Consider the following 16,596-nt stretch of genomic DNA (forward strand, 5'->3'; position numbering starts at 1 on the left):
ATGGTGGGGGTATTGGGGAGGAAGGGAGGTAGGAGCCATGACTATGATGTGGGGGGGGGGGGGTAGGAGGTGTGTTGTGTGGAGGGGGGGGGGGGGCTGGTGTTTTTAGATCATGTTTGTGTTATAGGCAGCTGAGAGTCAGTAATGAGCAGGTGATGATGCAGCCTGAAAGAGAGGTGGCAGAGGAGAGGATCAGACTGGTGTATGTTGTAGATAGACTACAGAGTGATTGGAGAATATGCGTAGCGGAGGCCCATACCTTTCTCCACGTATTATTCCTTTGTCAATAAGAGAATCACTCACTTCCATTTGAAAGACTATTATTTGCTGGGGTAAGGGAGGGCAACTGTACTCTTGAGAGAGCTGGCGTGGGTGCAGACTTTTGTTCCGGTCAAGCAGTACTATACTTGTTTTGAGAGACATACAGTGCCTTCAGAAAGTATTTATACTCCTTGACTTATTCCACATGTTGTGTTACAGCCTGAATTCAAAGGGATTAAGAGTATTTTTCACAGTGGTACAACCTCTTTGGACATACTATATATACAAAAGTGTGTGGATACCCCTTCAAATGAGTGGATTCAGCTATTTCAGCCACACCATTGCTGACAGGTGTATAACATCGAGCACAGAGCCATGCAATCTCCAAAGACAATCATTGGCAGTAGAATGGCCTTACTGAAGAGCTCAGTGAGCACTCAAGCCTAAGATCACCATGCGCAATGGTGTGGTGTAAAGCACACCGCCATTGGACTCTGGAGCAGTGGAAACGTGTTCTCTGGAGTGATGAATCACGCTTCACCATCTGGCAGTCTGACTGACAAATCTGGGTTTGCTGGATGCCAGGAGAACGCTACCTGCACCAATGCATGGTGCTGTGGCTGTTTTTCATTGTTCGGCTAGGCCCCTTAGTTCCAGTGAAGGGAAATCTTAACACTACAGCATACGTGACATTCTAGACGATTCTGTGCTTCCAACTTTGTGGCAACAGTTTGGGGAAGACACTTTCCTGTTTCAGCATGACAAAACACCCGTGCAAAAAGCGAGGTCCATACAGAAATGGTTTGTCTCACCCAACTACACACAATAACCCATAATGACAAAGTGAAAACATGTTTTTAGAAATGTTTGCACATTTTTTGAAAATTAAATATCACATTTACATACATTTTGAGTCAATACTTTGCAAAAGCACCTTTGGCGGCGATTCCAGATTTGAGTTGTCTTGGGTATGTCTGTATCAGCTTTGAGTTGTCTTGGGTATGTCTGTATCAGCTTTGAGTTGTCTTGGGTATGTCTGGATCAGCTTTGAGTTGTCTTGGACATGTCTGTATCAGCTTTGAGTTGTCTTGGGCATGTCTGTATCAGCTTTGAGTTGTCTTGGGTATGTCTGTATCAGCTTTGAGTCGTCTTGGGTATGTCTGCATCAGCTTTGAGTTGTCTTGGGTATGTCTGGATCAGCTTTGAGTCGTCTTGGGTATGTCTGTATCAGCTTTGCACATCTGGATTTGGGGATTTTCTCCCATTCTTCCTTGCAGATTTTATCAAGTCTCTGTTCAGTTAGATGGGGAGCGGCAGTGAACAGCAATCTTCAAGTCTTTCCACAGATTTTCAATGGGATTCAAGTCTGGGCTTTGGCTGGACCACTCAAGGACTCTCACATTCTTGTTCTGAAGCCATTCCAGCATTGCTTTGGCTGTATGCTTGGGCTAATTGTCCATTTGTAACATAAACCTTCACTCCATTCTATGGTCGTTTGCTTTCTGAAGCAGGTTCTCATTAAGGATTTGCCTGTATTTGGCTCCATACATTGATCCCTCTATCCTTACCAGTCTCCCAGTTCCTGCTGCTGAAAAGCATCCCCATATCATGATGCTGCCACCAACATGCTTCAAGGTAGGATGGTGTTAGACAGGTGATGAGCTGTGCCAGGTTTTCTACAGACATAGCGCTTTGCATTCAGGCCGAAGAGTTAATTTTGTCTAATCAGACCACATTTGCCTTATGATCTCAGAGTCTTTCACGTGCCTTTTTACAAACTCCAGGCATGCTGTCATGTGCCTTTTTCTCAAGAGTGGCCTCCGTCTGGCCACTGTACCATAATGCCCAGATTGGTGAAGTGCTGTAGAGACTGTTGTCTCTCTGACAGGTTCTCCCATTTCAGCCAAGGAACTCTGTTGTTCTGTCAGAGTGATCATTGGGTTCTTGGTTACCTCACTGACCAAGGTCCTTCTTGCCCGGTTGCTCAGTTTGGTCTGGCTAGTTCCATATGTTTTCAATTTCCCAATGATGGAGACCACTGTACTCTTTCAACACTCTAGAAATGGTTTTATACCCTTCCCCAGATATATGCCTCATCACAATTATATCTCTGAGATCTAGGGACAGTTCCTTGGACTTCATCAAATCAAATCAAATTGTATTAGTCACATACACATGGTTAGCAGATGTTAATGCGAGTGTAGTGAAATGCTTGTGCTCCTAGTTCTGACAATGCAGTAATATCTAACAAGTAGTCTGACAAGTTCACAACGACTACCTTATACACACAATGTAAGGGGATGGAATAAGAATATGTACATATAAATATATGGATGCGTGATGGCCGTGCGGCATAGGCAAGATGCAATAGATGGTATGAAATACATTATATACATATGAGATTAGTAATGTAGGATATGTAAACATTATTAAAGTGGGATTATTTAAAGTGACTAGTGATACCATTATTAAATCCATGTATTAAAGTGGCCAGTGATTTGAGTCTGTATGTTGGCAGCATCCTCTCTATGTTAGTGATGGCTGTTTAACAGTCTGATGGCCTTGAGATAGAAACTGTTTTTCAGTGTCTTGGTCCCAGCCTTGATGTACCTGTACTGACCTCGCCTTCTGGATGATAGCGGGGGAAAAAAGGCAGTGGCTCGGGTGGTTGTTGTCCTTGATGATCTTTTTGGCCTTCCTGTGATATCGGGTGCTGTAGGTGTCCTGGAGGGCAAGTAGTTTGCCCCAGGTGATGCGTTGTGCAGACCGCACTACCCTCTGGAGAGCCTTGCGGTTGAGGGTGGTGCAGTTGCCGTACCAGGCGGTGATACAGCCCGACAGGAAGGTCTCGATTGTGCATCTGTAAAAGTTTGTGAGGGTTTTAGGTGACAAGCCGAATTTCTTCAGCCTCCTGAGGTTGAAGAGGCGCTGTTGCACCTTTTTCACCATGCTGGGTGGACCATTTCAGTTTGTCTGTGATGTGTACGCCGAGGAACATAAAACTTTCCACCTTCTCCACTACTGTCCCATCGATGTGGATAGGGGGGTACTCCCTTGTTTTGTTGACATTGAGTGAGAGGTTATTTTCCTGACACACCACACATCACCTCCTCCCTGTAGGCTGTCTCGTCGTTGTTGGTGATCAAGCCTACCACTGTAGTGTCGTCTGGAAACTTGATGATTGAGTTGAAGGCATGCATGGCCACGCAGTCATGGTTGAACAGGGAGTATAGGAGAGGGCTGAGAACGCACCCTTGTGGGGCCCCAGTGTTGAGAATCAGTGGGCCTTCAGCACTTTGGGGCGGCCCATCAGAAAGTCCAGGACCCAGTTGCACAGGGCGGGGTCGAGATCCAGGGTCTCAAGCTTAATGATGAGTTTAGAGGGTACTATAGTGTTGAATGCTGAGCTGTAGTCAATGAACAGCATTCTTACATAGGTATTCCTCTTGTCCAGATGGGATAGGGCAGTGTGATGGCGATTGCATCGTCTGTGGACCTATTGGGACGGTAGGCAAATTGGAGTGGGTCTAGGGTATCAGGTAGGGTGGAGGTGATATGATCCTTGACTCGTCTCTCAAAGCACTTCATGATGACAGAAGTGAGTGCTACAGTGCGATAGTAATTTAGTTCAGTTACCTTGCTTTCTTGGGAACAGGAACAATGGTGGCCATCTTGAGGCATGTGGGGATAACAGACTGGGAAAGTTTCTGCTCTGGTATAGTTTCTGCTCTGACTGTCAACTGTGGGACCGTATTTAATCATGTCCAAACAATTGAATTGGCCACAGGTGGACTCCACTCAAGTTGTACTGACATCTCAAGGATGATCAAAGGGAATTGGATTCACCTGAGCTCAATTTGGAGTGTCAAAGGGGTGTGAATACTTACGTAAATTACATATTTCTGTATTTCATTTTCAATAAATTTGCAAACATTTCAAAAAAGATGTTTGCAGTTTGTCATGATGGGGTATTGTGTGTAGATAGGTGAGATGTTGATTTATTTAATCCATTTTGAATGCAGGCTTTAACACAACAAAATGTGGAATAAATCAAGGGGTATGAATACTTTCTGAAGGCACTCTAGGTATTGCACAATGTGCCCTTTTAAACAATGTGTGAGATTTAACGTGATTCCATTTCAGGGACCTTAGAGAAAACTTGGAGGATTATTGAAGGTAATTACATGGACATGTTTTGCTTCCCCAGTACCTCTCAGGGTATTGAAGCTACTACCCAAATTCCTGTAGTTTTGACGTCAAATAGGCCTTTTACGTCAGTATTGGTTCAGTATCCGTGCCCCTAGTAACCATACCGCTGGTACAACCTCTCTGGGACATGTATCTCATGAGGCTCCTTATAAGGAATGTGTTGTTCATTGTCTGAACTGAAGCAACATCAGTTAAATAGTGCAAATATATATGTTGGGCTCTTTAAAATATATTTTAAAAATATTTTATCACTTGGTGTTGCTGCTGTTATTGCATGTATTGGTAACACTTCCTATGAATTACCTCATCATATTTTTTTATTTTTTTTTATTTAACCTTTATTTAACTAGGGATGTCAGTTAAGAGCAAATTCTTATTTACAATGACGGCCTACCAAAATGCAAAAGGCCTCCAGCGGAGACAGTGGCTGGGATTAAAAATAAAATAAGATAAAAATATAGGACTAAACATACATCACGACAAGAGAGACTTAAGACAACAACACAGCATAGCAGCAACACATGACAACACAGCATAGTAGCAACACAACATGACAACAACATTATAGCAACACAACATGGCAGCAGCACAACATGGTACAAACATTACTAGGCGCAGACAACATCACAAAGGGCAAGAAGGTAGAGACAACAATACATCACATGAAGCAGCCACAACTGTCAGTAAGAGTGTCCATGATTGAGTCTAAGGCATTAAAAACATTCAAATGTGTTGTCATGCACAACTTATGTTCTTATAAGTGGTCATTAACATCTACAACTACATTCACTTCCTGTTTTTACCACTATCCTCTCAGATCAACATAGAGTGTTGTATCAGGCTGACTCATACCTTAGTGCCTGGAAGAAGCTAGACTCTCAAAACAAAGAGTCTCATTAAAAGGAGATTACATTAAGAGGTATTGCTCATTAGCACTTCCAGGCAGTCTGCTACAGTCCCTGTCCTACCAGTGTGGATGAAAGGCACACAGCTTAGAGTCTCAAATCAAAATGCAATCTGCTGTGATGTGCTCTGAGCGCTGTCTTTTTGAAGTTGTTGCACATTGTCCGGTCAATAGATGACCAGAGACCACTTACGCTGTTGAAGGCTTTGAAGAGCTTCTGTTTGTTCAAAGTCACAAGCCAGGCCACCTGATGTCTCCTCTAAACATCACCATGAGAATGGGAAAATCTGAATTGCATACTCCTCGCGTCCTCTCTGCTCTCTCCTTGCCTTCTTCTCAAAACCCATTGGAGGAGAAGTTCAGAGGAGAGGGACCTCTGGCTTTCCCATCCAATGGGTTTTGGGGTGAGAAGAGAGGAGAGAGGACGTGAGGAGTATGCAATTGAGATTCTCCCTGTGTCTTTCTGTCACCCACTACCCAAGCAGCTTTTAATCAAGTGAAAGCATTTGATATTTTCACATTTTAATCCCATTAATGGATGAGACCTGGAATACTACTTATTAATGTAATTGTAACCCATTCATGTTCATGAAAATATCAAAATATCAATGTTAAAACTAACAAAAGATACTCCTGCTTTTTCCTACATCCTCTTTGTTCCAGAAGTTTGTCTACAACCACATACCCTTTGCAAGTTCTCACCAAAACCTGAGGGATCCAATTATATCCCAGCAAAGGAGATGCTGTGCTGTTCGCTTCTGTTCTGTTCAACTAGCGTTTTCACACCTAACCGGAGCAAGAAGGAGTGATTTCACCATGAGTCTTGTTTTAAAGTGTGCTTCTCTTAGAGGGATCAGTGCCACTCTTGTGTTGGGTCCTCTGATGTACGGCCGCCTTTGGGAGAGCAATTCCCCTCCAGCTCAATCCTGACATGTGTTAAAGGATACCCCCCAGAGAGCCTGGCTTCCACCCTGCTAATGATTAGTGTTCTGCTGCTACTGGCTGCACAATGTAGGGCTGTAACTGATGGCAACCTCCAAAAGGGGGAGTGGAGGGATACTTCACACTAATGGCCCCAAATAGACAGAATTAATGGAAAAGGTTGAGGTAGGAAGAAGGAAAAGGGTTTTAAGAATACATTGCAATCCGCCCACCCCCTCACCATTACCACCAGCCATTATTGGAAGCGCGGGGCAGGCACCACTTTACATTCAGCGACGCTAGAAGCTATCTATTCATTTGTTAGGCAGGACTGGTACAGTGTGACTACAATGTAGCGTTGTTCCTTAGTTCTGTAACAGTTACGGTCTAGTATATTTATATAACTAGCATGTTGGAGAGAGAGAGAGAGAGAGAGAGAGAGAGAGAGAGAGAGAGAGAGAGAGAGAGAGAGAGAGAGAGAGAGAGATAATTACTTGACACATTGAAAATAATTAACAAAAAAACAGAGCAAACTAGAATGCTATTTGGCCATAAACAGAGTAAGGAAAGCTTTGTCTATGTACAGATTCAGTGAGCATAGCCTTGCCATTGGGAAAGGCTGCAGTAGGCAGACCTGGCTCTCAAGAGAAGACAGGCAACAGTATGTGCTCACTGCCCACAAAATGAGGTGGAAACTGAGCTGCACTTCCTAACCTCCTGCCAAATGTATGACCATATTAGAGACACATATTTCCCTCAGATTACACAGACCCACAAAGAATTTAAAAACAATTCCAATTTTGATACTCTCCCATATCTATTGGGTGAAATACCACAGTGTGCAATCACAGCAGCAAGATTTGTGACCTGTTGCCACAAGAAAAGGGCAACCAGTGAAGAACAAACAAACACCATTGTAAATACAACCTATGTTGATTTATTTTCCCATTTTTTACTTCAACTATTTGCACATCATTACAACACTGTATATAGACATAATATGACATGTGAAATGTCAAATTCAATGTAAACATGTTTTCCATGCCAATATAGCCTCTTGAGAGAGCGAGAGAGAGAGCGAGAGAGAGAGAGCGGGAGAGAGAGAGCGGGAGAGAGAGAGAGGGACAGAGAACATATATTATTGCAGAGAAATGTAATATTTGTATTGAGCATAAAACTGAAACAGTACAGATTACGGTATATATACTGAATATTCTATATTTATATATTATCTATGGACTAAGACATTTTTCCTCTACAGAACGCTCTTGAAATTAAAGGTTAACACTTTTCTACAACCAAGAGAATGAATGATGTGGAGTTTCTGCTTGTATCTGAACCAAAACAGTATGCTTTGACAGTTTAACTTAGTATTCAGGCAGATCATGGAAATGGCGCCGATAGAGATGGCAGCTTCGCTTCAAGTCCTTAGGAAACTGTGCAGTATTTTGTTTTTTTATGTAATATTTCTTACATTGTTAGCCCAGAAAACCTTAAGTGTTATTACATACAGCCGGGAATAAGTATTGGATATCAGAGAGACTTCAGCTTACCAGCACAACCAGCACTATGACCAGGAATACGACTTTCCCAAGCGGATCCTTTGTCTGCACCTCCCAGGGCATTTGAACTGATTCCAGAGGCCGACCCAAAACAATGCCGTCGGAGGAGAGGGTGCCGGAGCGGTCTTCTAGTGAGGCTTTGGATGCATGCACACCAACTACCGCTTCTGAGTATATTACTTGCTAATGTCCAGACCCTAGTTAACAAAGTCAACAAAATTAGGGCAAGAGTTGCTTTCCAAAGAGATATCCGGGATTGTAACTTACTCTGTTTCACAGAGACATGGCTAGCTGGAGACATGCTGTCGGAGTAAGTACAGCCAACGGGATTTTCAGTGCATCGCGCCGACAGGAACAAACATCTCTCTGGTAAAAACAAGGGCGGGGGTGTATGTTTCATGATTAACGACTCATGGTGTAATTGTAACAACATACAAGAACTCAAGTCCTTTGTTCATCTGAATTCCTCACAATCAAATGCCGACCGTATTATCTCCCAAGAGAACTCTCCTCGGTTATCGTCACAGCCGTCTACATCCCCCCGCAAGCGGATACCAAGACAGCCATCAAGGAACTTCACTGGACTTTATGCAAACTGGAACCCATATATCCTGATGGGCATTTATTGTAGCTGTGGATTTTAAGAAAGCTAATCTGAGAACAAGGCTACCTAAATTCTAGCAGCATATCGATTGCATTACACGAGCGAGTATCACACTCGACCACTGCTACTCTATCTTCCATGATGCATACAAGGCCCTCCCCTCCCTCCTTTTGGCAAATCTGACCACGACTCCATCTTCTTGCTCCCCTCCTATAGGCAGAAACTCAAACAGGAAGCGGCCGTGCTTAGGTCTATCCAACACTGGTCTGACCAATCGGATTCCACACTTCAAGATTGCTTCGATCACGTGGACTGGTATATTTTATATATTTTATAAGGAAGTGTATAGGAGATGTTGTACCCACTCTGACTATTAAAACCTTCCCTAACCAGAAACCGTGGATTGATGGCAGCATTCGCGCAAAACTGAAAGCACGTACCACCGCATTTAATCATGGCAAGGCAACTGGAAACATGGCTGAAAACAAACATTGTAGTTATGTGGAGTCGCAATTCAACGGCTCAGACAGGAGTAGTATGTGGCAGAATCTACAGACAATCATGGATTACAAAAGGAAAACCAGCCCTGTTGCAGACATCGACGTCTTACCCCCAGACAAATTAAACATCTTCTTTGCGCACTTTGAGGACAATACAGTACCACCGACACGGCCCGCTACCAAAGACTGTGGGCTCTCCTTTTCTGTGGCCGACGTGAGTAAAGCATTTAAATGTGTTAACCCTCGCAAGGCTGCCGGCCCAGACGGCATCCCTAGCTGTGTCCTCAAAGCATGCGAAGACCAACTGGCTGGTGTGTTTACGGACATATTCAATCAATCCCAGTCTGCTGTCCCCACATGCTTCACGATGGTCACCATTGTTCCTGTTCCCAAAAAAGGTAACTGAACTGAATTACTATCGCCCTGTAGCACTCACTTCTGTCATCATGAAGTGCTTTGAGAGACTAGTCAAGGATCATATCACCTCCACCCTACTAGTCACCCTAGACCCACTCCAATTTGCTTACCGCCCCAATAGGTGCACAGACTATGCAATCGCCATTACACTGCACACTGACTACCTATGTAAGAATGCTGTTCATTGCCTACAGCTCAGCATTCAATACCATAGTACCCTCCAAACTCATCATTAAGTTTGAGACCCAGGGTCTCGACCCCGCCCTGTGCAACTGCGTCCTGGACTTCCTGACGGGCCGCCCCCAGGGGGTGAATGTAGGAAACAACATCTCCACTCCGCTGATCCTCAACACTGGGGCCCCACAAGGGTGAGTTCTCAGCCCTCTCCTGTACTCCCTGTTCACCCATGACTGCATAGCCATGCACGCCTCCAACTCAATCATCAAGTTTGCTGACGACACTACAGTGATAGGCTTGATCTCCAACAACGACGAGACAGCCTACAGGGAGGAGGTGAGAAACAGGGAAGGGTAGTCAGGTAGCTCTAGAACCCTACAGAGACAGGGAAGGGTAGTCAGGTAGCTCTAGAAACCTACAGAGACAGGGAAGGGTAGTCAGGTAGCTCTAGAAACCTACAGAGACAGGGAAGGGTAGTCAGGTAGCTCCAGAACCCTACAGAGACAGGGAAGGGTAGTCAGGTAGCTCTAGAAACCTACAGAGACAGGGAAGGGTAGTCAGGTAGCTCCAGAACCCTACAGAGACAGGGAAGGGTAGTCAGGTAGCTCTAGAAACCTACAGAGACAGGGAAGGGTAGTCAGGTAGCTCCAGAACCCTACAGAGACAGGGAAGGGTAGTCAGGTAGCTCCAGAACCCTACAGAGACAGGGAAGGGTAGTCAGGTAGCTCCAGAACCCTACAGAGACAGGGAAGGGTAGTCAGGTAGCTCTAGAACCCTACAGATACAGGGATTGAGAGGCAGCTCCAGAATCCTATGGAGATAGGGAAGGTTGTGTAAGTAGGTGGCTCCATCCAGGTCCAGCTACATCTCTAGCCAGTCCCTGAGGAGAACCTACAATACAGTACCTACTCTGTGTGTGTGTATCTGTGTCTGTGAATGTCTGTAGTCATCTCAAAGAAGAAATTACAATCAGGTAAATCCATAACTGGTTACATCAATGGTAATGTGTGATATGAATTTTCTGTTTGAATCTCACCAAGCAATCCATTATTAATATTCTGCCTCGCAGTCAATACCAATGGATTTAGGAAACTCTGAATACATATTGTGTTTGGCCTATCATTGGTCAATGTTGAGTCCACTGTGGTATTACTATGAGTTCTCATCAAAGCAAAGTACTGCTCAGTTTCTCTCTTTCGGTTATCAAAACTATGGTCACCCTCCTGCCAAAACGCCATCCACAGACATTTTGTACCCTGTTCATACCTGCCTGTTCATACCTGCCTGTTCATACCTGCCTGTTCATACCTGCCTGTTCATACCTGCCTGTTCATACCTGCCTGTTCATACCTGCCTCATGTTGGACTTTTTCGGGAACGACTGTGTTTTCTTTTTCATGTCGTGATTAAACAAAATTTTCTATGCATATTTCATAAAGAAGAAGGTAATTAACATAATGAGATTTTTCGTGAGCGGAGCTCTGCTCGTGCGCCCGCCAGGGAAACATTTCGTGGATCGAGGCTCTAGTTTGAGTTCGTAACTAACGAGTTTTGGTGTCACGATTTGGTCTCGGCCCTCTCTCTCTCTGCGAATGGGGACTGTGTCGTGGTTTGGCTCATTAGTCATGAATTGAGACGGCACCACATTATCACTGCGTGATGGAGAGTCATTTCACACAGTCACCAGAGAATAGACTTTAATGTGTCAAATGAGAACCGTTGACTTCCAAATGTCATCCATTTTGCTCCAAAGATGTTATTTTTCACGAAGACTGTATAACGTACATCAATGACCTTTTTCAGTCCTGCTTTTGGCTCACCAAGATGCAGTTGCAAAGCGGTATGGACCATGCCAAATTGTTGCAACACTGGATAGAAAGACACAGGTATCCCCCCAAAAAGATTTAGTGAAGGCTGTTTGTAACTGATGATAAATGAACACATTCAACTGCTGTTCTTTAATGAGCAAGCGGACTAGACTGGCAACACATACAGGACACACCACACAGTGTACCTCCACCTCTGACTACTACCTACTCTACAGCTGCCGTGTTGTTTTGTGCCAGAATTCATGCCCCAATAAGAGTTTCTCCCTGTCCGTTTTCAGACTGAGTGTTCATACTCTTACTACTCTTTCAAAAAGTATCTTAGATATGAGGACTTTCCTATGCCACTTTGAAGAGGGTGCCCAATTAAGCACTAATGATCATGGGATGGCCCTAAGTGCAGATCTTTTGTTACTTCTCGCTAGGCCTAATTGGGGCTGGTGTATTCCAATGGGGGTCGAAACAGACAGGAAACCAGTATCTTCAACATGGGGGATAATCTGTGACCTCTCATAGCTACGATTTTATCATCGCTGCAGTATCAAACAAGTGTTCATTAATTATGCATATCTACAGTAGAACATGGGGGGGAGAAGAGATAATTGCTGATCAGAAGAAGATTTTACTTGTCTCATAGGAAATATGTTACATAAGAAACCTTCCATTAATGATCAGTTTGAATTCAGGTCTAAGGGAAGACCCAACTAGTTTTGTCATTGTACTAGATTGCTTTTGTCCCTTCTTATAACTGTTATATGCACCGTGCATGTGTTCATGTGCTGTTTAATGTACAGCTGACCTCTTTATCTGATGCCTTCGCTGCAGAAGACCTTGACCTTGACATTGTGAATAAGGAGCATGATTAGTCATTACTTTTGGTAAATATTACATGTGAAGCTATAGAAGCAGATAAAAAGCTGAACACTCTATTTGACAGAGAACATTAGTTGACAAGAAGGATAACAAGAACAGCTCTTCATTTGACCAACAGCAGGAAGATAATCCTACAGCAACAGGAAATGTGAATTATTGTGTGGATTATAATTAATGGATATTTTTGTAGGGGGTGATACATTTTTAGTTAGGGCAAATCAAGTCTGACACAAGTGGAAATTGCAAACTTTAGAGGCCTTTTTAAACCTTGACTACACTACAAGTTTTCATTTCCTGCTGTGATCAAATTAAGATTCAACATCTGAATAACAGTATGAAGTATCTAAAGCACTTCCTGGGTTCCTACCTCTTCCTTTGTAAAGCCTATTTATGTTGCCACTGCGTCTTACGGTATACAGTGCCACCACCACCACCAGTTATTTGCCTCTGAGTTAAAGGCTTTGAACAACAATGACAGATAAATACAAATACAGATTTCAGTGATGCCATATGTTGTACCCAAGAGTATGTTTCATTGCAGCGCGGATAATTTTTTAAAAAGTTTATGGTAAATAGGCTAGCACTTCACAGAATATGGATATTAGATGTATTCTCTTGGTGTAGTCTGAGAATACACTAAGACTAAACCGAACGTAGCCACTTTAAATGCATCCGGAGCGTATATGCAAGTTGGAAACCGGGCGGCTGAAAAACGAGCGTCCTGTCAGCTTGGTACGATTAAGCTCATCATGACAGGATAGCACTTCCAGTCACACACTACATATTTCCCCTTGTCCTCCCTCTGTTGCTGGCTTGATCCGTCTAACTCAACATTGAGGTTGAAGGAAATTCACCAATGGATTATTTATAGGTATTTTGTTCTGCTGTGACGAGTCGTCGGATTAATCTGACATATGAATCTGACATATGTAAATAGCTGCTAAGATATCCGTGAACGGTACTGAAGACCTTCCCTACATAACAGGGAATAAACTGGGGTTTGGGGTAAATACCCATCCAACCTGAATCCGTCTTCACACTGTAGCACAGCCAGTCTAGTCACTGACGTGCTTGTGGCCCACAAGGTACTGAAGACCTTCCCTACATAACAGGTAATAAACCGGAGTTTGGGGTAAATACCCATCCAACCTGAATCCGTGTTCACACTGTAGCACAGCCAGTCTAGTCACTGACGTGCTTGTGGCCCACAAGGTCCTGAAGACCTTCCCTACATAACAGGGAATAAACCGGGGTTTGCGGTAAATACCCATCCAACCTGAATCCGTGTTCACACTGTAGCACAGCCAGTCTAGTCACTGACGTGCTTGTGGTCCACAAGGTACTGAAGCCGTTGTCTGGGATTAAAAACGGTTGCCAGGGTAAAGTTTTGAAGTAGACTGATGTTGGAGGCTTTTGGAGAAGAGGATATCCTTCAACAGTTTCCCTCTGTCTACTGCTTCTACTTCCATACTGTGTCTGCACTGTATTCTCATCTCACTCTTCAACGCTGGGCTCGGGTTTATGAAGACATTTCGATAAGTATATGGCTCAATGGACAAATGTCAGAAGTGTGGAAATGAATTGTAATGTGTGTTTTCTTTTTGTCTTCCAGCCCCTCTGACAGACAAGCCTCCAAAGATCCTGTTCCCTTCAGAAAGCAAACTCAGCATCCTGGAGCTGCAGACAGGTAAGACACCAACGGGTTTATGTTCCCAGACAAGCACTGTCTCTGTGTGCTACTTTAACCAAAGATATGGCCACTATTAGTACCACACTACTGTTTAACTTAGTAGATCATTTTACAAGGGGATATTTGCATTGATTCAAGATGGGTAGGCTTTACACTCAGTTTAGCCTGCTGTGAATAGAAAACCATCCAGTGTGGTTGTTACTGAGATTACTGGGACAACTTACACTGAGTGTACAGAAACTGCTCTTTCCATGACACAGACTGACCAGGTGAATCCAGATGAAAGCTATGATCCCTTATTGATGTCACCTGTTAAATCCACTTCAATCAGTGTAGATGAAAGGGAGGAGACGGGTTAAAGAAGGATTTTTTTGCTTTGAGACAATTGAGACATGGATTGTGTATGTGTGCCATTCAGAAGGTGAATGAGGAAGATAAAAGATTTAAGTGCCTTTGAACGGGGTTTGGTAGTAGGTGCCAGGCGCACCGGTTTGAGTGTGTCAGTTTCATGTGTGTATCAAGAATGGTCCAGCACCTAAAGGACATCCAGACAACTTGACACAACTGTGGGAAGTATTGGAGTCGTGTTGTATTCGGTGCCTGTGACTAATAAACTTTGATTTGAGTCAACATTGGCCACTCAGTATAGTCCACTCAGTATATATCACACTACTTGATATGAAAGATAAAATTGCCAGCCATGCTTTATTTGGAAGGCAAAATCAACTTGGACACAGGAACTTGAGAGCCCTGCAGCGATCCGACATGTTTAATTCTGTATGTTCTCTGAATGGCGAAAAGCATCTGATCTGGTTTACCTCAACATACAACATGGACGCTGTCTGTGTTTGATCACCTGGATAATATGGGGAATGAACCTTTCTGTCATTTAAGATGGGTTAATGTTAGTATTCCTGCTGATGATTGGCCTGGATCGCTACTGGAGTGACTGAGCATGAATGATGCTCTTTAGTGTGCCTAACCAGCCGCTCATCACAGGGATACATGGGATACTTCCTGCCACGCTGTGATTGGCCCAGAGCACAAGCAGCTGCGGAGGGAGAGAAAATGGGTCATGATGGAGGTTTCCCTCTGATGTAAATGTGTCACGGTGATGAACACAGGAGGCGGAGGTACAACGTGGCAATCAGGAAAAGAGGTGCGAGTCATTATGTGGTTTAAAATGATGCCAGATAAGAGCTGGGCTGGGTTTATCAGATAAAATGTTTGGGGATGGAGGGTGATTCTACGCAGTCCATTCACTGACAGTGCTAAGGCCAGAAGCTTATAGGCTATACTGAGCAACTAAGGCAGCAGTCAAATCACAGATTTCATTTTTTTACTTCCCTGAAGGTTTCTGCATGTTCTGACTGAGAAAATTCACTGTTGATCTCCTCTGTATCCAAACATGTTTCAATATGGAAGAGATCAGGTTTTGAACTTCAGTGTAACTGGATTGGTGGGGGTCCTGTGTTTTAATGCTCACCAATGCTTTGATATGGTTTCCCAGTCACATATTCATAATATATGTGGGGGAGCCTGTTTGAAGTTCCAGCTTTACAAAATCCTGTCACTTACTCTCATCGTCACAGTAGCATGTTCATGTCACCACCTCAGACAGGGTAGTAAGTAAGGGGGTAGAAAGTGGAGAGAAGGGTTGGAGAGGGAAGGAGAGGGGAGTGAGGGGGTGGAGAGGGGAGAGAGGGGGTGGAGAGGAGAGAGAGGGGAGAGAGGGAGTGGAGAGGTGAGAGAGGGGGTAGAAAGTGGAGAGGGGTTGGAGAAGGGAGAAAGGGGAGTGAGGGGGTGGAGAGGGGAGGGTGGGAGAGGGGGTGGAGAGGGGAGGGTGGGAGAGGGGGTGGAGAGAGGAGAGAGGGGAGTGATAGGGTGTAGAGGGGAGGGGTGGAGAGGGGAGGGTGGGAGTGGGGGTGTAGAGGGGAGAGGTGAGAGTGGGGGTGGAGAGGGGAGAGAGGGGAGAAAGAGGGGGTGGAGAGGGCAGAGAGGAGAGAGAGAGGGGATGGATAGGGGTGGAGAGGGGAGAGAGGGGAGAGAGTGGATGGAGAGGGGAGAGAGAGGGGGTGGAGAGAGGGGATGAAGGGGGGGTGGAGAGGGGAGAGAGAGAAGAGAGATGGGAATGTTTAATATTCATCCCCTCATAAAATATAGAAACATAAATGGCTACAGTTGACAGTTAATTAGGCGAGCACGAGAAAAGGAGGAAGAGAAGAGAGGAGGAGGGAGGGAGAAAGGGAAGAATAGAGAGAGGAGGAGTGAGGGAGAAAGCAGGAGTGAAGGAGGGAAGGAAGGATGATGAGAGATGGAGGAAACAAGAGGAGAGTAATGCGGGGACAGGAAAAATGACAGAAGAGAGCAGGGAGGAAGGGAGAGGAGAGATGGAGAAAGAGGAGAAGGAATGGAGGAGGACAGGAGATGAAAAGAGAGGGAGCCGTAAACTGCAGGCCCAAATTAATCAACACCTATTTTTTCTTTTACCATTTCACAATCGATTCCCTAATAGTTATTTAATTAAAACGTGTTGTATAAATGCTTGCTGTGGCCCTGGGTGGGCAGCATTACTGTGTCTCCTCAAGGCCCGCCCAGCAGAACAAATCAGATACATCATTGTGTCGGTGAGTCTGTTACACCATTAGATGCA

At 44.3% G+C, this 16,596-nt stretch overlaps 1 protein-coding gene across 3 annotated transcripts in view; it reads left to right on the plus strand.

The window, feature by feature from the left end:
- Positions 1 to 16,596, plus strand: part of LOC129840470 (interleukin-1 receptor accessory protein-like 1-B) — a 297,926-nt gene that overhangs the window by 160,315 nt on the left and 121,015 nt on the right. For all 3 annotated transcript variants that reach the window (XM_055908376.1, XM_055908375.1, XM_055908377.1), the window contains exon 6: positions 13,866 to 13,940. In XM_055908376.1, the coding sequence (XP_055764351.1) occupies positions 13,866 to 13,940 (75 nt within the window). The remainder of the gene's footprint in view (positions 1 to 13,865; positions 13,941 to 16,596) is intronic.

Source organism: Salvelinus fontinalis, chromosome 41 (assembly GCF_029448725.1).
Source record: "Salvelinus fontinalis isolate EN_2023a chromosome 41, ASM2944872v1, whole genome shotgun sequence".
Lineage (NCBI taxonomy): Eukaryota > Metazoa > Chordata > Actinopteri > Salmoniformes > Salmonidae > Salvelinus > Salvelinus fontinalis.